This window comes from Varroa jacobsoni, unplaced genomic scaffold, assembly GCF_002532875.2.
Source record: "Varroa jacobsoni isolate VJ856 unplaced genomic scaffold, vjacob_1.0 scaffold_989, whole genome shotgun sequence".
NCBI lineage: Eukaryota > Metazoa > Arthropoda > Arachnida > Mesostigmata > Varroidae > Varroa > Varroa jacobsoni.
Window position 1 is genome coordinate 1 of NW_019213891.1, and position 20,142 is coordinate 20,142.

The following is a 20,142-nucleotide window of genomic DNA, read 5'->3' on the forward strand; positions in this document are numbered from 1 at the left end:
GAAGGTTTAGTTAGCAGAAATAATCGATTAATCCGGTTATTGTAGAATCAACTATATTTCTAATTCAAGGCCCTCGTGAAAAAAGTGCTGAAAGGACTGCGTCTGATCGGGTTTCGGTTTCTGACTTGGTTTTAGGGTGTCACCTCTTTTGGCTACAATCGTTTGATCTATAACGTTAAAAAGTACGAGAATCTTCATTTCGAGAATTTTTCCTGCCATGTGAAGGTTGTCAAAAATTTTTTGAGAGAAAGTTGTAGAAATCAATAGTGAGCAACATCTTGAACTCCGTTATAGTTGTACGAATTTAGCTGATAGCTGCATTTGGCGCCCGTGTCTTAAATTCGTACTAAGTTAATAATAAATGCAAGTGAAAACTTAGATATAGAATTTAGGTCAGATGGTTAATAAGATTAAGCGAAACAACGAAAACGAAGCGATTCACAAATTATAAAAGATTTAATATACAATACAAAGGTGTAGCTGACACAATGTATATATGGATATACTATATAATATGTTGTATGCGATTGCGTGTGAGCTGTAACTTTAACTGAAATTATGTGTAAAAGTTTAGTTCGAATTGAAAGATCGTTTCCTTTATGTTCTGTAAGCTTTTTCACTGTGGGAACAGTTCTTCCGGCATTTTTGTTGCTTTGTTTCATTGGGGAAGCGATAGTCATCACAACAAGCTAAAGTGTACGGCTTTCACCCACGGAGCTCCATCCAGTGATAAGAGGAAATTATTTAGCAACTATATTAGCCCGTCTGATCCTGACCGCTGGTCCAGTCACTGGATTGGAGTCGAAGGAACGGATAACCTCACGTTCACTATAACAGTCATATTACTGTGTACATATAGGTACAACGTACTGCACAACAATGTCTTTATCCACAGATGGCCGTTGAACGAGTTACACGGCAACTAGTCAGACCAATTACTCTTAATTAGGAAGACAACGCATTACTTAGAGCTGAAAACGTTCAAGTAACGAACTTACTTCGTTACTTATACTCGTTATAGAATGTAAATGCAGGTTGTTTTTTTTTTTTATCCAGTACACCTTCCTTTAGGTAAATAACCATATCGATTCGATTTCATTTGTGATATAACTCTTATGAACCTTTTTTTCCATTATCCGAATCCTATTCTATTGTAGTCTCTGTGATAACTATAACCCTTATCTCGTTTAGGAACAGGACGTTTTTCATCGAACCGTTTTATTCCTTTAAAACTTCCATTTTATTTAAAAAGATTTAACAAATATTTTTAAATAAAATAGAAGTTTTTATCGAGTACGTGTACCTATAGTATTGGACATGGTGGTCTGCTTGGATATTGCCCCATTTAACGGCAAGAGGAAGGTTAGCTATAGTTAGTTAACTGGTTTGGCCTAGTTTTCTACTAAAACACCCAGTGCTTGGCTAGTTTTCTTCCACAGAAGGCCAGATCGTATCTCAGCTGACTGAAAAAAAAAATGAATAAAGCGACATCGCAAGGCTGATCGTGCGTATCGAAAAGGTTTGTCTCCCACGTGGCTAATTCGTAGGTTTATAGGCCTTAAAACCGCAGCGCAACCTAAACGGGCTCCGCTGGCAGGACAACTGCTGTGGCTGGTCGCGTCTCACAGTCTCCATTGTAAAAAGTGATATCGTCCAGGGCAAACCCGCCGTCGTTCGCCTCACCTTCGAATTGGATCTACAGGTAAATTGACCAAAGCAAAATACAGTTCCGAAAAAAAACGTATAGTTAGTAGCAATTTCAACCTTAACAACTAATCATAGTTTTAACATGATATAAATGCCTAAATATAGCTAAATATAAAAAAAAGGAAAAAAAAACGATTGGAAGGGAAAAAGGAAGTAGCTGTTAATGAAACCTTTCATAATTATGCAGCGCAGGTTTTCTTTTTGCTTTTGGCTCATTGTACTACCGCGTCTTTTATTTATAACAGTCAACAAATGACTGATCCAGCTAAAGACGCCATAGGCTCTAGCAGTAGCTAATTTATATACATGTAATATAATTACTTCATAAACACAAAATCATTTCTATCACAGTTAGTTTATGCAGTAGTAGTAAGTTAACGCTAACTAATAGCTCGGGCTGTAGCGGTCCGGTCGTTGTTTTGACAACATCTCTGATAGGCGCATGTTGTTGTAGACACAGTTGTTTAGCTGTGGGGTAACCTAATTTTGAAATTGCAGCCCAGACCTTATTGCCAGAATGATTACATATGCTGACAACTTCGCGTCATATCAGTGCTGTCTAATAAAAACAAGCCACCAGTAAAATGGCGGAGACGGGCTACCACCCCGAGCATTTTCGAGACTAGGCCTTTGGAAGTTTAAGTTAAACTTCCAAAGGCCTAGTCGCGTTTTCATAACGGTATGATTACATAACCATACTTAAGGTAACTTAAACCTAAACAAACCGTTTTAGAATAATGCTATAGCAGTTACGTCAAAAAAGTTCCCTGATCACTGAGCAAATGATCTAGATATGTATATGGGATTAATAACAATATGAAACTCAGCAACGTTTACGTATGGTTCCATTCATGCTTTGCTGGCTCAAGGCAAATGACGGAAAAGCATTTCTGTGCCATTGTTTTGTCCTGGCCTAGACCTATTGTTGTCGTAACTTGAAATGTCATCAGGTATTATTTCAGAATTATATAATAAGGCCAGCCTATTTTTGTATAAATAATGCAGTTAAAAGAGAAAACAAACAGGCTAGAGTTCTTATAGGATTAGCCAGAGGATTATAGCCATAGAGTGGCTTTGATTATTGAGAACAGATTCTTAGGAAACCAGTGGGATTGTAAAAAGCCAAAAACTGAAAAAAATACCAATAGAAAATGAAATTAACTAAGCTTATAAGGAATATAAGACTTTGATGTCTTTCGAGTAAATCTTAGATCCCGGTCCCGAGGTACACCTCTTCAATACGTCACTCTATTATAATTTCATAACTTACCCTAAACGGTTTGTCGGCGAGTATTTTCACCTGACCGTATCTCCAATCTGGTCGAATCGTGTCGGATCTGCGTGATGTAAATTTCCATAGAATCATACGAGTGTCTTCCTCGGTGATTTCAGGTTCAATTCTGGGACGCGACGAAGTCCCGAGAATCATAAGAACCAGGGTAGACAAAACTGAGTGAGTGGACATTTCCATATTCGTAATGCTACTGTTCAACGTGCGTCGCAGTTTTTATAACAAATAGGTAAAAAAAAGTTTTTTTTTTTTTTTTTTCGTTTTGCTTTCAGAATACTACGTCATAGTGTCGTTAACTACTGCCCATGCTGTACCCCACTGACCTTGCCTGGATAACAGCAATAGTAACAGTAATAACAATAGTAATTATTAATTGTTATCCGCTTCATGCAATGATGCGTGCATACCTGAAGAGAGTAAGCGTGGATGACTCGCCTCTTCCAAATGGTGCAAACCAGAACGAGACGCATCGATCAGGTTCAGAATCGATAGACTGAACTACGGTTGAACGAAGAATTGGATTCTGAACGGAATTTTGATTGAATATATCGAAAAAAATGTATCCCGCTGAAAGGATCAAATGAAAAAAGCACAGATGAACGATTTTAAAGGCGCCAGTGTATATGTTATGCGCGATTTGTACCTATTTGCTGCGTAATCGATCAGAAATTCAGATTAGTCAAGTCGGCCACATGTCACACAACGCTGTAATGCACTGTAAAATCTATATTCTTCCCATATCATGCCCTACTAAGGCTTTATTTTCTGTCTATTTTGCCAAGCATGCGAAAAATAGCCTGCCGTTAGAGGTTGCTACTGGATGCCGGATATTGTTGTTAGTATAGCATAGGTTATTTTGATCTAACCGTCAATCGAAATTGGCAGTGCCCAAGGATAATTACAGCCAATTGTAGTTACATCTATGCTTAGAATACATGGGTTCAGCTCATTTTTGGGGGCTCATGGGGTATCGTTTACGTGAACTGCGCTCCGCACAACAGACATCAATGGTCAATCCAGTAAAGAAAGCAATGTCCGTGCATGAGCTGGGACGATTTGTGCACGGAAGTATCATGTCACTAAATTCGTTTCCCTTATATCTTGTGCTATAGGAAACAATCAGTATTATATCATTGATGCATATCTGACTGTTTTTAAGATGCAGACAGCTTTACGAATCAACGTTTATGTTCGTATCCTTCTTAAAACACTTCCGTATCACTGCCAAACTCTGCTGAATAAGTATTTAAATTGTTTTCATACTCGGAGCCCGATATGTGTGATCTTGGAGATTGGCTGGCCGAGACACGGTGGATGCCAGTCGCCAAGTGAGCGATGCTCTTGGAGAAATGCCGCCTCGTCCAATGAGATTCGACGGCCGGATTTGAACGATCTGCTTGGATAACTGTAGAGCCTGCGCTGCGGCCTGTTCCTTGCTTAGTATTCCTGTTGCGTTCTGCCATCCGCACATGTCACGTTCGAAAGAACACTCGCCTGGTACAGCCGCTGCTTTTTCGGGAAACGCTGTTAAACGTCAATGAGAAAAGATCTCTAATACTGGATCCAAATGACGCTTCTTATCCACGCTTTTTTCTATCTTGATATACTTACTTTGTTCAAGTTAGTAGCTACAGCAGATAGATAGGGTTGTATTCGTAGGTATTAGACGAACTAGATTCATATTGTTTAGTAGCTACCTGCATGTTTCGTTCTTTTCAATATCGCTTGACCCAGTAAAGAAGTTAACACCGACCTATTCGCTGTTTTGATCGAAGCGCATTATGAGCCCAGTATTGTTAACTTACTTGTGCAATCGCCATCGAAAAAACTTATATCGTCGACAGCAACGTAACCAACCCTTCCATGGCCCCAGATGCCTTCGATAACGACCTGATAGGGTTCCGATACCGGCAAGCCGTCCGGCATTCGAATTGGCGATCTATAATACCAAAGTGACGCTTATGGAGTGGTATTGTACAAGCATCCCGCTAACGCATGCGTTAATAAATATATTGAAATAGAACCGGAACATAAAATGATAGCCATAAATATTGCTAGTCGCACAAAAAAAACCATACTTTTCAGAAGAATTGACAAAATAAAACGTTCTCTCTCACTCTCATTGAAATGACGACGTTTTATGACGTACAGCGGAAGTAAGGTTTCCATCTGTGTGTCCTCAGAATATTTCACAGTAAGTAAAATGAGCTTAGATTTGCCCGTGAGGCGAATCCACGATTCCCACTGGTAGATCTCTCGTGGTCTACCTAGAACTAAATGTGTATATAATGATATCACAGCCGTATCCTCACGAGTGCTTCCAGCGCTATGGATTTACTGACTAACTGACGTTAGCGAGTTTGGCCAATTCCCCAATAGATCAAGAATGATCGTTGATTCTTTCGCATTTGTGAGCTCACAGCTCAGAAGGCTAGGTCCGTGGCTGTGTTAACAGATAAGCAGGAAGCTGCTGGGATACTTCGGAATTCTGATTTTAGCAATTTCTTACTTTTATTTGATTTTTTTCTTGTACGATGCAATGTAGCCTATTTTTTGAGAGGGGCAACATGAATAGCTGTTTTTTTCTTATCTGAGAAATCAAACAGGTTCTCTGATTCGATATTTCACTAAGCTAGCATGGTATGGCGAGTTCCAGCCCAAATCGAGCGAACATGAAGCGAGGATTAGCGGCAACAAAACGTGCACAGATAACTTCAATGATTTCTGCGAATTCGATTACGAATAAATGTAGCCTGTTTTGTTTTTATTGTTATACTGAGCCCTGTTTGTTTATGTCTATAGTGTTAGTTAGATGTGTTCTCAAGACATCAATCGTCGAGTATTTCGAACCACGGATTAAAACACTTTGTGATCGATCCACTCGATCGATCACTACATGAATATTGACTTTCACTTTCTAAATAATTATCGTTGACGAAATTTTGGAAGTGGTAATGGAGGGGGCTCAGCTGCTAGTGGTGGTCTCTCGAGAGCCGCGTTCTTCGAAACCATGATGGCTGGCAGGGCGAGTGCTGAGCTCAAAAAAATGTCCTGCCAGGGTCACACAGTGTCTCTAATGTTCAAATTAGCATCCACTGTTAACGGCAAAAATATGTTGTTGAACGAGCGGCTGGTAACGGGACACTGTATGGAAGTGGTCGGTCCTTCTTTGCACTTTCTGAACTGCCTTTGAAACTTTCGCTCTGTTTATTCGCTCCGAGGCCTTTCTAGATGTGGCCTGTTATTCACCGAATCGGATCGCTTATTGTGGTTGCTTTTGTCGTAGATCATTTCGAGCAACATTCGCTCTGTCGTCATAAACTCTTTGTTTCGTGTCTTACGTCCAGCATCGCTGTTAGATCATTCCGTCAGAAAGCTAAAACAAAGCTCGTCTACGCCCAGGTCCGAACCTACACCACAACGCGCCCTTATGCAAACACGTTATCCACTAATCCACCACGTCGTCGTAACAACCTCTATGTTGCGAGTTTTAGGTCCCGTATCACCGGTAGGCATAGTTCCATCAGGCGGACGGCTAACCCCCCAGCACGAAGTCTGCCTATGCCAGGTTCGACCTATAACCGACAACGTCATCGTAACCTGCCTCAATCAAACTGTTCCACGAACTCTAGCTTCTGTAAATAAACAAGAACCTTCTGTCGTTGGATTGTTACGAAGATAATTTTTTTTCTGTTAAATGAACTGTTCTAAGAGAAGGTCTTCTCTTAGAACAGTTCATTGGAATGATCTGTAAATCTTTATCGGCTTTGGCTTGTAGTGGACTTGAGTCGGCGGCATTTTTTGTACATATAAGCACAAAACTTTACTTCAAAGAGGCCTTGCCTTTAGTATATGGCAATACACCACAGGTTATATATTAAATAATTTATATGCTAATTTAGACTAATAGTATGCAAGTTCTAATTGGCGCTTGTATGCTGTGCTACGTTGGATCCAATAAGATTTGTTAATTTACCAGTTTTTGCAACGTGTCAGGTATTTTGTCAAAAGTGGAAAAAATGTTAAGGAAAAAGATGATCGGTAGTTGGAGACTTTGATATTCTTCGATCATATCGATAGGAAAAGATCATCATCATCATCATTTTATCGTTCGTTTTTGAAAATAACATAGGAGTTTGGATAAAAACTTGCGTTGACCACCCAAATAACGTGACCGGCTAAAATCTAGTTCGACGGCAATTTGCCTTCAGTAATCTCCTGTTGGGGGTGTACAATCTCCTGTTGGAGGTGTACAATAGTTTCCTCCCAATTTTGTAATTGCATTGTAAGATATCATTAATTTAAAGAAAGAGCTTTGCGTTTCGTTACACCTCAACCACATCAACATAGTCTAGTAAAAGTGCAAACGCTAGCATCGTGTAAGCCACGACCAGCACAAAACAATGGAAAAGCATTAGTTTTGGGTAAATCAGCCGCGTTAATGCAAATGTGATGAACGATTACGGGAAACTAGCTGGACGAAATTATCCAGCATGCAAAATGGGCAAATCGCGTCCGACGGGCGACAGAACGAGAGTTTCAAAAGCAATACTATACAAATCAAAGTTCGCTTGAACGATTCAGGCACCAGATGTTGATAATTCACTAGGCGTACCATCGGATAGACCACACACTATACCGATAGTGGAGTTTCTCCAAAGGCTGAAAGTTGGTTTGATAACCAGACCTCCGGTCGAAAAGTTGGAGTCCATCCCCCTCGAGGCATCTTCATTATGAACAGCACCACGCAAAGCGAGGACTCTAAGCCGTGTTCACGTGGAAACGCCAAACGGAGAAGTTAAATTTATTATTGGTTTCATGACACTACGTAGCCCCATTGCAGAATAATGTAAAGTAACTGCTAATGTTAGAACGCGTTACTTCCGTCTTACCCGAACACCCAATCAACGAGTTGACAAGTTCACGAACCGTTCGACATTAGAAAGTACATAGAATAAGCCAGTGCGCAAGCGTAAAAGTCATTGAGTATCTTTTTCTGCCTAGACGGAAACGCTCCCAATATTGCTCCCAAGACTCGCGAAAACAACGAACAGCGCGGTGCTATAGAGCGGCCTCGTAAGAAAAACTTGTCCTGTTATTTTTATTAGACTAACACAAGACATTCAATGGTTAATTAATCAATAAAAAGCATTGTCATTTAGACTTGGACATATGCGATCTTCAGAAGAATGATTCACAGATGTTGGCATAATTGCCACCTACCATTTCGTCGTTCTTGGCTTCCATACCCGTACGACTCATATTGATTTTCCTATTCATCACAAATATTTTATCATATGCTTCAATGGAAAAATACAGATTACCTCGCCATGAGCCAACGGTGTCCTTGGTGATTATTTAGCCTCCAGATGGTAGTTAACGGCTTCTTAGTGCCATCCAATGGATGGTGCAGGACGTGAACTCGGAGTGATCCCAACGACGGACCGGAAGGGTCGATGGTACGTTCGAACATGTAGTAATAGAACGCCATACATCGTGGAGCTGCATCAGTCGAGAACTTAGGCGAGATCAGCCACGCCTTCGAGCCACCTCGTGCCGGCAAAGCAGTATTGCTCATTAGGTTCATGAAGTAGCCTGTTAGAAGGCACCAGCGGGATACAAGTACGACGAAATTAGCGATATGCTTCCTGATAACATATATCATTAACTAGCTGCCTCGGTCCAGTAGGTGCGAACGATTTTCTCCACAAAAGTATAGTGGGGATAAGTGCAGTGATTTTTTTTACGTTAGACATGGAGCAATTGAAGCAAGCATCTTGTATCAAATATTCTCGATTGGTCCCGATAAGCAACAGGCAGTACGCGTACCATCGGCCCGTTTTCTAGTGTGATCTAGAGGAGGTCCATTTAATCCGTAGCTATACTGTCGTGCCCAGTCGAAGTCATCGTAGCCATCGGCTGGATGCGGGTTCATCCAGCCGCATGTATCTTCCTCAAAGTTACAATCGCCCGAATTGCGAGCTGCTGTCTGTGGAGAAACTGTGATGATTGACAGGGAAATAAATACGTTTTTGTTATATTTCGACCGACATAAGGAGGAAAAACAGGTTAGAACATATAGACTAATCTGATTTCACGACAATAAGTCCATCGGCGACCATAAAGCGGATGGCTTCTAAGCGCTAATTACTGATTGCGAGCAACGTGTGACCCCAGCGATCAGACTTTCTAGATTCGACAATAGCGATAGGACTGGAAGCCACGTGCTCGAGTAGTCTGCTATAGGCCGTATATTGGTGCTCCGGCCAAGTGATCTGGCAAGAAGCATCATTCAATAGCAAACGGGATTGAATGGACTTCCCCGGGTTGATGTTCATTAGGACAAGCTCGGAAGTAGAAGTTTTTCGCGTTGTGCATAAACGCGAGTGGTAAATTACGTAACAGAATGGTGGTTTACCGGATCCATTTTGGGGCATTGCTAATAAAAATGGTAAAATGGGGGAGTTTTAAGGTGAAACTATGTGAGCGTTTCTATGGGGTGAGCAAAGATTAGCAGAACGTGTTGTGGGCAAGAATGTTTCCGAAAACTCGCAGTGGGTAACAAGCGTTGCTGGACAAATTAAAACCCAAAGTAATTGCAACGAACGCTCGGCAGATTTATCTTTTTCTGAGGACGAGTCAAGTGACGCCTCATGTCGAAGCATACTGTGGGACGATGCTATCTTCTAATAGACACAAATTAATAACCAGCATAAAAAAAACGAGTCTCGAGACGTCAAGCTTACGGGCACTATTTCATAGAGCTGTACAATCAAAAAAGCTCTGCCAGTTAACGTAATGAATAGAAATTTTCCAATTCTAGTACGTACATAGCGCAAAAGCGATAGCGTTTGTTTGTTGATTGAGTGCTCGCTTCAAATTTTCGAGCTTAAATATAGATTCGACAACAAAACAAAGCCTATGAAAAATCTTATTGATACCAATATATAGAAATTCTGATGTATGGCAAGTTAGTGTATATTGTGTGGTCAAAAAACAGAAGACTACCGGGGTTATTCGTTTTTATTCCATCTGTCATAGTTTGTTAAAGATGCATGCTTATAGCAGTGATTCAAATACATTCCATATATGCTAGGTATATAATGTATAGCATAATTGTAGTGGGTAGCCATTCAAGCTTAAGGCAGTGGCTAACCGAGTTTTTATGGTAAAGAAATAACTGGGAGGTGGGGGGCTGGCTGTCTTCCGACTGGCTCCGACTCAACAGTTTCCTCTGCCTTTCGCATCTTTTTCGTTCAGATTTTCACTGGATGGCTAGATTATAACAAAGTAGATAACATATGTCTACCGCGTCCGACACTGTATACAGATCGCTTTATATGAACTATTTTTAACGAGGTTCCTTATACTGTATACGTCAATTCTGCTTCGTATCTATATTGTATGCGTAGAGATACCTGAAGGAGATTATTATGACGGCAAGATTTGTACATTGTTATTAGAATTCTAGAAATTCTAGTAGTAATTAGGGTCGTTCTGCCTAGATTTCAAATCAGTAAATCTGAAAAACTGAAGCTTTCACGATCCTACATTGCAGTCACGTCCGAATAGGGTCAGATATGCTTAATTGTTCAGGGTTCTGGTAAATTGCGTTAACATAACGAAAATTCTATATCGCCGATACAGAACTGCGCAAGCATCACTTGTTTGTATGACTAGCGGTCGTCATCTCTTATTACCATATCTTATTATGAATTTCCTGTAAGACAGGCATCGCCGTTTTTGCCTGCTTTGCTAAAGACTCGATGCTTTTGTTTTTGAGACTTATTATAAATTAAGGTATTTTCAGGGTTGGTTTTACTAAACTCATTCAACAATCGGAGCCACCATTGCACGACCCTAACGTATTTGATACCCCATATGATCTTATACTCATGGCCATATTAATTCAGGTCGTAGCGAGCCTATTACGCAAAGCCCTAATTGTGACCAATTTAGAGAAACTTTCGGATTGAGCTGGGTTGTAGTGCGATTCTAAGTAACAACTTACTGAGATAGCCATTCTCTGTCGTATTCTTAGAGGACTCGCCAATGTCCCTTAATGCAGTTCTTCTAGCTACAAAAAGAATACGAGCAACCGGATCAATTTTGAATCGCTGTTTCGCAGGCATGACAAATTTCGCCCGTTATTTTATATATATATATATATATATATATATAATATAAATTTTTTTTTACAGTAGTATCTGTATAATGGTAACGATATTTTTGTTGTTTACATTTAAAGGTTCTTCAGGATTTGGTAAATGGATTAATATGTCAATTCTTCTATGGAGAGTTAACAAGTTGTATCTAATATTATTTTTTTATATACCGATTTTCAGGATGAATGTTGCTTGTAACAAATACCCATTCAGCAACAAAATTAGCAAAGGACCCTTTAATTGGTATTTTATAAGGGCACCTATCCGCTATTTTTAATAGTTCATCGTATTTAATCCATCCGTAGAAGTCATCCATAATCACCGCCTTATAGTTCGAGTACCCATCGCATCTTCAGTTACCAACTCCGTTACATCATAAGATTTACCTGGGCCAGGGTAACCCCATACAATTACTAATTTGGTCCAATGGGTTCGGTTTGCACCAATTCTTAATTGGTCACGAATTCCTCTACCAAATTTAATTAATTCAATAGGATGCATGGGGTCATCATGTGGTTGTAGTAAAGTATCTACAACATTGTGTAGATCCTTGCTGCACTCTTCAGATTTGTTTGACTGAACCTTTTGATTGTTCGATATATCTCGTCTTAGTGTCCTTGAAACGGTGCTTGGCTTTTCTGAAGATGAATATCGTCGTAGATGTGGTGTTCCCGTTGTTGGAGCTGCGCTTCAAATCCCCATACGATGTATCTCCAGTGTTTAACATTATCACGTAGCACCTTCGGATCACTCTCTGTGTAGTTATTCGCAGTCCGGCTTACTCGTAGGCACCTCAGGTTGGCCAACTTCTTGATACCCATGTGTATATATAGTAATTCCCATAGAGTTAGGTTTAGCGAATGTTTATGTGACGTTTTTTACGTAGTTACAAGCCTTATCTGAGAGAGGGTAATATGTCAAGGACACAAGTAGCAGTAACATTTATCGAGCAGGACGGCATACTTTGTTGGTTACTGTCAAAAATGTTAGGAATTGAGCGGCAGCGTGGCATTAGGAGTGCAGCTATCGAACTACAACCACTTACCAAGTAAACACTTGAGTTATCATAGATCAAGAGATAAAACTAGTGTAAGGATAGAGGTTTTGCAAGGTATTGTAAAGTACGGCGGGCCTGCTTTGTTATCTTCAAGTGTCACAGCTGGATTCTTACGAGAATTTGTCAACGGAAATCCGCCGTTCGCATCAACGACTATTCATCAAGGCACATCAGCGAACAATTACTCGAACCATTAATAACAGAGTTTTTTTTTCGCGTCTGAGAAAGAATATAGCATATTAATAACTTAGTCTACCCCTTACCAATACTCTCGCTAGTGGCTTGACATCCCGTAACAATTTCTATATCTAATCGAGCCGGAACATACGTAAAGCAAAAGCGACCAAGGTTAATTTTACTAACGAGAGCAATTTTGTAAAATTATTATTAACTTTTGGGCTACTTTTCCTGGTTTTTGCAGTCTTTCAGTACGGTGTATCTTTGAAATTAGAGACGTTTTTTTTTCAGTTGCCTAGACGGCAGCCTATATTAATTAAGTTGTACATGATTGAACTCAAATCTGACTGGGTGTTCAAGATAAAATTTCATTGGGGGCTGTAAGGGTATCTAATTTAAGAAATTGCTTGCACCCAATGCAGGCTTGCGAAGTGCTCCCTGTAATCGGAAGTGGCTATACGCACACGAGCTCTTAGTTTGTCTTCCGTAGAAATAACGGCTGTCGTTGGTTACACAAGCACATTTTGGCTCAGTGTGAATTACGCTTGGAAATACATGGAGAGCAACAAAAGGGACAGAGTCAATATCATTCCTGTTTATCGATGAAGGAGGCCTATTGGCCGCAAAGTATGTAAAAATAACTTAATGCTACATCAATTTAAAAAAATGCCCTATGACCAAAGCCGTTTGTAAATTTATACGTTGCTTGAACTTGACACGCAGTTCCTGGTTGTTCCATGCACTCTCTAACTATTTAAATAAATGAGCTAATACTATCACGTGACTAATCTTTAGTCAGACATTGTAATACCTGGGTAAAGATTTTCAGGACAATCGACCTTAGATGAATATACGCCTGCGGACAGCTAATACAGAAATTTGTTTCCTCAGGTAACAAGGGAAACAACTGTTGGATTTAACATTCTACCTTGATATATTGTTCATTATGAATTTTTATTCTTTAGGACCAACTAGCGGGTCAAGCTTCCTTTAATATCAGGGCTGATTCGTACAAACTAACGGAATCGAAAATTAACGTGGACGACTGCTTATGCGTTTATACCCACTGTCAAACGGTATCCTTAAATTGAATTGTCGGTTAACTTTTTGCCCCTGATAACCTTATCTGACATTGTTGCCACTCTGAGAAACGTTTCTTGCTGACTCCTGCCGCTGCTATTTTATAGCACCATATAATAACGTCACGCAAAATGTCTTTTTTCCCATCATCCTGACTGAATTCGCAAAGGCGCTGCGAAGGTGACAGCGGTACGCCATTGCTTCATTGATAGTATCATCTTAACTATTAAGACGATATAATCAATGAAGCAATCAATTTTTGTTATTGATTTTGCTAGTCCCATCCAGGTGCCACTAGGCTCGTTTTACTAGAAGAGTCGCTGATTTATCCTAGCGTCGGTAACTGCAACTGTCTAACGAAACGATGATGTACCGATAGCCGAGGTACACTTCTTCGAATACACATGCCTGTGCAGTGCATTGACCGAGATATAACAAGTTTGCTTGCATTTTTCATCGCTGGTCTCAGTGGTAAGTTGCGAAGCAAATCGATCTCAATAAGTCGTGTATCGGCTGACGCACCTGATTTTGATAAGCGACCTGAATTCAGGGCTGGATGAAGACACTCTTTTGACTGGTAGTCCTATGGGCATACTGACCATCAGCTATATGTTCAATATGTGTGATAGCAATGAGCAACTTCCTGTTTATATATTGTTTCAATTTTCATTGCGGTGGATTCTACGAGTAATCCAGATGTCTTATGCCCAGGATGCACTTTGATCTCGCTCCCGCCATATCATATCCCACCGCCAGAGGATAAACGAAACATTCGTAGAGTGCACCTGTTCGACAAACACCTCAGCTACGCTTTAAAAAATTGCCCAAGCGTATGTAGTCTAATTCCTATGCTGGGTTTATTTAAAAAAAAAGACAAACATGAATTGACAAGTAAACTAAAAATGTCGTTTTCTGATGATTTTTTTTAACAATTCTGCTCTGAAGAAGGTTGTCCTGAACTAGCTATTTTTTAAGGCTAAGACCCTCCTGTCAGGAATCAGCCGACATCGGCCCCGGTTATTAGTGCTACATCCAAGCACCCCCAGCCCGATCTACCGACTATTTGCGATTTGTCGTCACTTTTCGTCGTCAAGAATACACTAAAACCACTGCCGATGATGGCACTGCGCTCGGGTAAATTTTAATTCGAACAGTTGCCCCTTACGTAAAGCTTTGACAAAACAGATATAATTATGCCCTATGGTAGAAAGCCTTTTGCGACAGCACGTAAATACGGAACGTAAAAGGAGCTATTACGAAATGCATTGAAATCATTCAGGATTCAGAATTTTTCACCACGCACTTTCTAAGGATTTTCTAACGATCACAACACTTACCCATAAAAAAAAAAACTATTTTGCTGATAAGTAGTGGATTTAAATAGAGCAGTCGTAATGTTTCAGGTTATATATATTTGTTTCACATAGGTGACATTCATTGTACAAGCTCGCCTCAAAAGGGTGCAATAAATCAAGCATACTGATCACAACATAGGGCACCCCCTCAAAAAAAAGTAAAAAAAAATTAAAGCCTTAAAATGTTTGAGTATTCGTGAGAGTCTAATCCAACATACGAGCTGATACACAAAAACTATCGCACAATTATAGAAGAGTTTGTTCCTATTGGCTAGATGGCTTTGCTAGCTGGTTGAAACGTATTACTCAACACGAATGGAATCGTGCCATTATGCTTGCAACTACGAATAGGCGTGCCTTAACGCGAGCCATCATCTCCGCTGTGACTTGTCCTTGGGGATGATTCCTTTGAATGTCCTTGGATAAAAACAAACTTACCAGAAAGACAAACGCGAGCGCCATTATTTACAACCATAATACCCACTTAATCTAAAAATTCCTGTTGACGTTATTGTAAAAGACAACGATGGTGTTTTGTGCCTCCTGGAACAACAGAGATATTCTCCGAACCCATAGTTGACAATAGCTTTCAATTAACACAACTTCTAGCGCGACGTGCTGCCTTCATCAAACGAAAAAGGAAATTGTAAAACCTGAACAAACGATAATTGTCAAAGCGAGGATTATTCGAAACAGTTGAGCTAGCCAATCGTAGTTGCCGCCGCTCGACCAAATTGACCCAATGCTGGGTAGTTCCGTGTCCTGAATTACATAGACCTAATATTTTTTACCTAACTGCATTTGAATTATGCACACACCATGTTGTCCAAATAAGGGGTAAGTCAATGCAGTGCAGGAGTGTTTCAAGCGCCAAACCAATAAGCAGAGGCCTTTTTTTTAAAGGAAGAACATGACGAATATGGCAATCTGGGACACCTTTACTGCCATCGTGTCTCGTTCGTGACTAGACTATATCCCATCTCCATCATCTTACGACCCACCGCACCGCTCCCCCTGATCGAAACGGAAGCCAGAGAAGATTTTCTAACCTGGAACGCACCCAAATCCTTACTCAGAATCGTTGCTGAGGGCGTCGAGCGGTAAAAGTGAACGAGTTTCACGGATGTATGACGATACTTAGTAGCTGCAGCTGTCGCTGTCGCCATGTCATCGCTTGTGTGAGAAGCAACCGTCCGTATTACAAGAAGCGATAGCTAGAGAGCAGACTAAGAGGTTTTTTACCTTTTCCATCATCATCTAGGCACTAACCCCCAGGTATTCGACAACTGCTTTGTGGTAACGGAAGACCAGATAGGGAGTTCGGGACGGCTCGCATTCAAAACCTTACGCCTTTTTGCCGGGCAGAGCGTTTACCGCAACAATGATACAATGAATACCAAACACCTACAATACAACATGATAACAAACTTAGGCATTGAAGAAAGGTAGCGGTATATTTCTATTGAATGTATAATGGATTTTTGTCTTGTTGTTGACTTCTATAACCATACAGCCTTACAAAAAATACAGTTGCGATTATTGACCTTCTTTGTCTTCGATCTATACCTTATGTCACGACCAAAAAGCTAGGTTCACTTCAACCAGCTGCATGTGATATTGTTAGGCTGACATTTAGCCACTCGTCCTATGTATGATGAACCTGGATGATACAAACGAAAATATGAGTCTCGATTTGATCGTGTTTTTACTGCTTGAGCCCAGCAATCGTTTGAGGGTGGTGTCTCACTGAATGAGTATTGTCACCTACAAAGGTCTGACTTGACGGCGACAGCAAAATAGTCCATATTAGGCTTTTTGTGTATCGATGAGCGTTTGATCGCCAAAGGCCGCATCGCCCCCTACAATTCGGTGCCACGCATTTGATCGCCTTCCCTGTTCCTGCTTGTATGATAGTTGGAGGTATATCGAACCGGATTCCATCGTTGCTACTTCTTTTACGACACAATAACGCCTAAAGTTAGGCTATGTAAAAAACAAGCAAAAAATATACGATTTCACACAAAAAAATCCTACTAACAAAATCTTATTAGATTTTGTAACGTTATGTTTCGATTAGCTATGTTTACTAAAATAATATAGTGTTATAAATAAATATTATAGAAAAATAGTGATAATTATATTTTGGTGTGTGCATGAATTATCTCACAAAACCGTATTCGTACATGGAATAGATGAACCCCTGTCTATAACACGGCATTCTCCATTAAGGGTGCACGTATATCCATTTTCTTGGTCTGCTAAATGCAGAGGGATGCTTTGAGCGCGTGACAAGGTTTTATTTGAAAACTGTCCCTTCACAGATTTCTAGAAAGCAGTAATATATGCAAAAAGAAATTCGCACCCACCGAACACTTGAATCTTTGTTAAGGATCTATGGAGATCCGTTCCCGTTATATATATAAAATATAAAATCTGTTCAGGTGAAGCGGTGGCTGCGCGGAATTCTAATAAAGCAATATTTGCCGTATGGCTGTGAAACAGGAAATGGCGTTAGCTTTGTACTGGCCAGAGCTTTCATGTGATATTGGAATACATAACATCTCGAAAACGTATCAAAGACTTCTGATAGGCCTACAATACACTTACGTGTACCTCTAGTCAGGTGCCATCAGAGTAATACTAGAAAGCTCTATGAAAAGATAAAACACCCATATACTTTTCTCATAATATTTTGATTGGAAATATTCGGCGCTTTCCGTATACCGTTAACTATATTTCCCTATTTTCACATTGCTTGTTATAGAATAAATTCGAAAATCTCATTCACGCTGCTTAACTTATTAGGCGAGAATGGATCGCGTGCGAGATAAAGGTACCTTATCGCCTACGTATATTCACTATTCTTAGCATATATTGCGTTCCGTTGCAACGCAGATGCAACGTATACGACACAGATAGGTGCCTTCCAGTATAGTAGGTCTGACGAAACGGCGACATATCGACGCTAAGCGTAGTCTACGAAACCAAAAAAAAAAAAGGTCAACAGATGAAGTAAAGTACTTTAAACCGTTTACTGTTGTTAATACTGCAGCTCGCACGTGTATGACAGAGGGCGCTTTCATTAGTAGTAGCCGTTATTAGCTCACCATTTCAACTATAGTTGACTACTGAATCATTCGGTTCCAGCCACAATTACCATTGTCAATTTTCAATCAGCCAAGTCTTTCCCACAGCGTTGTGGTTAATCGTGGCATGGTAAACGATGCAGTATTCTTCAAACGACGGACTTCGTTTTTCCACTCAGTCTCTCTTGTGTTTGAACCATCTGCTCTTTGGCACTCTTCTGTCGATGTTACACGCGCGTGAACTTCCGGAAGCACCCATCTGCTAATATGGCCTTCTCTTATTTTATCCTACGCCACTTTTTTCTTTCTCGGGCAGACCGCTGAACAGCAATCGAATGGGCGTAAGTTTGAGCGTATGTACACCTATACACACCATAATACTTCATCTAGACATACGTCCAGGACGCGTAGTTCACAGAAGTTAACTGTGAGCCAAAATAAGGGCACTCTATTACTTACAGTTATTTAGTTGATAATATTATACCAAATCTGCCTGTACGACCAGTAACGGCTCAAGCCTCTCTCTGTCCGCCCCACGATGCTAATTTTCTATTGAGGGTAGTAAGTCCATAATTAAAAAGTGCTGAGTAAAAACGCTTATCTAAGTTACTTTCTATATTGAAACTGGTTTAATATTACTGAAATAGGATCTTTAGGGAAATTAGTTGCATAATGTTCATTCGGGCTTAGGAAGAATACGTGGGATAGACTAAGGAATTACCGAAGTTGGATCAGGAGCTGTTTTAGATAACGAAGTACGTGAACACGCGTTGAAACAGCTAAGCCAGGCAAGTAATAAATACAAGATTAAAACTGCTGCGTGTGTTAATTAAAAGCTGAACTGAACTAGACTATGAAGTCCCAAATCCAGACACGTCTACCAGCTAGTTTAGCCGGATTCTAATTAATAGCGAAGTCAAACAAATGTTCGCTACGCAACATATAATATACTGTGCCTCTACTCTGAACAGAGAACACTATACAGTGTTTATACAAACATGTACATGTTACAAGTTTATACAAACTTGTAACATGTACGTATAGACACTTACGAGAAATGCAAGTTCTAACTCGATTTCGAGAAAATCTTTAAAATACATAAAGTATATCTTGTTCATCAGGAATGGCCTGTTTCCCTTCGCCTAGTATTGGTATACCTTGTAAACTAAATAAATAGTAAAATTTTTCCAAATAATAACAATTTATCGTACCGGTTGCTGTTTGGCTTCTATCTTGGAGACCGACAAACTGAATATAGTATACTTAACCTAGTAAGTGACCTCACATTCTTAAACTAAGGTCCACCGTTTCTCTTTACCAATCATCATGAACTAATCCCATAGAAAAAAAAATTAAATGCAAACTAGGCGCAGCTCCAAAGCAATACACTTAGGGATGGTTGTTACGTAAATTGCATGTTATCCCATTATCTCATACACTTCTCATTGAAGCCCAGGTCTTTTATGCACCCGACGCAGACTCTTTATGAAGGGAAACCCATTAAAAAGTATTACATAATTCCAATGGTGCAATATGGGCTCAAGTTCGTATTGTTTGCTCATCCGATTAATTTTCTTTGGCATTGTCAAGAACATAAATCAATGCACATGTCGCGTAATACTGCATATTGTACAAGAAGTACTTCATGGGAAGGTTGAATGTTTGCCTCGCTAGTGTTTTAACGAATGGTTTGCTAAAATCGTTCATTTTCCCAAGAAAAAAATACAGGAAAATATGGGATAAAGCTTATATTTTTCCTTCTGAAAAAGATTACGGTCTTTTTGTTATCTTATCCGGAATTAGGAAATTGGCTGTTTCAATATTGCGTAAGTTATTTCAAGCCCAATCTTTCTTGGAAATTGTTTGCGGCTTATGTACATCCAGACATATTTCTTTCCAAATTTGGCGCGTAAAATGTTAGGGAACCCACTTCTGATGCATTTGGTGAAATAGATTAGAAGCGAAACGATCGCGTCGATATTGTACAGATGAAACAAAGCAAAGATTCTGACCTATATGTCAAACAAAATGCGTCTGTGTATTAAAAAGTATTCTATCTTATTGCAGAGAATCGTATTTACTTGTAAGAATCACACTGTGACTAGCGTTCGCGTTGTATCTTTTAGTCATCGCGTACAATCGATAATGTATGAAAATTCGTTCTGCGACCGTACTATTTTCTGTAGTCGAACTTAATAGCGACATTCATACATCGCTGTCTATC

At 39.9% G+C, this 20,142-nt stretch overlaps 1 protein-coding gene across 5 annotated transcripts in view; it reads right to left on the reverse strand.

Moving 5' to 3' along the window:
* Positions 1 to 437: 437 nt before the first annotated feature.
* Positions 438 to 20,142, reverse strand: part of LOC111265576 (MAM and LDL-receptor class A domain-containing protein 1) — a 110,181-nt gene continuing 90,476 nt past the window's right edge. For all 5 annotated transcript variants that reach the window (XM_086970542.1, XM_022842374.2, XM_022842373.2 and 2 more), the window contains 7 exons: positions 8,828 to 8,998; positions 8,323 to 8,593; positions 4,804 to 4,937; positions 4,262 to 4,522; positions 3,406 to 3,565; positions 2,978 to 3,107; positions 438 to 1,696 (listed from right to left, as the gene is read on the reverse strand). In XM_086970542.1, the coding sequence (XP_086826668.1) occupies positions 1,577 to 1,696; positions 2,978 to 3,107; positions 3,406 to 3,565; positions 4,262 to 4,522; positions 4,804 to 4,937; positions 8,323 to 8,593; positions 8,828 to 8,998 (1,247 nt within the window). In that variant the 3' untranslated portion in view covers positions 438 to 1,576. The remainder of the gene's footprint in view (positions 1,697 to 2,977; positions 3,108 to 3,405; positions 3,566 to 4,261; positions 4,523 to 4,803; positions 4,938 to 8,322; positions 8,594 to 8,827; positions 8,999 to 20,142) is intronic.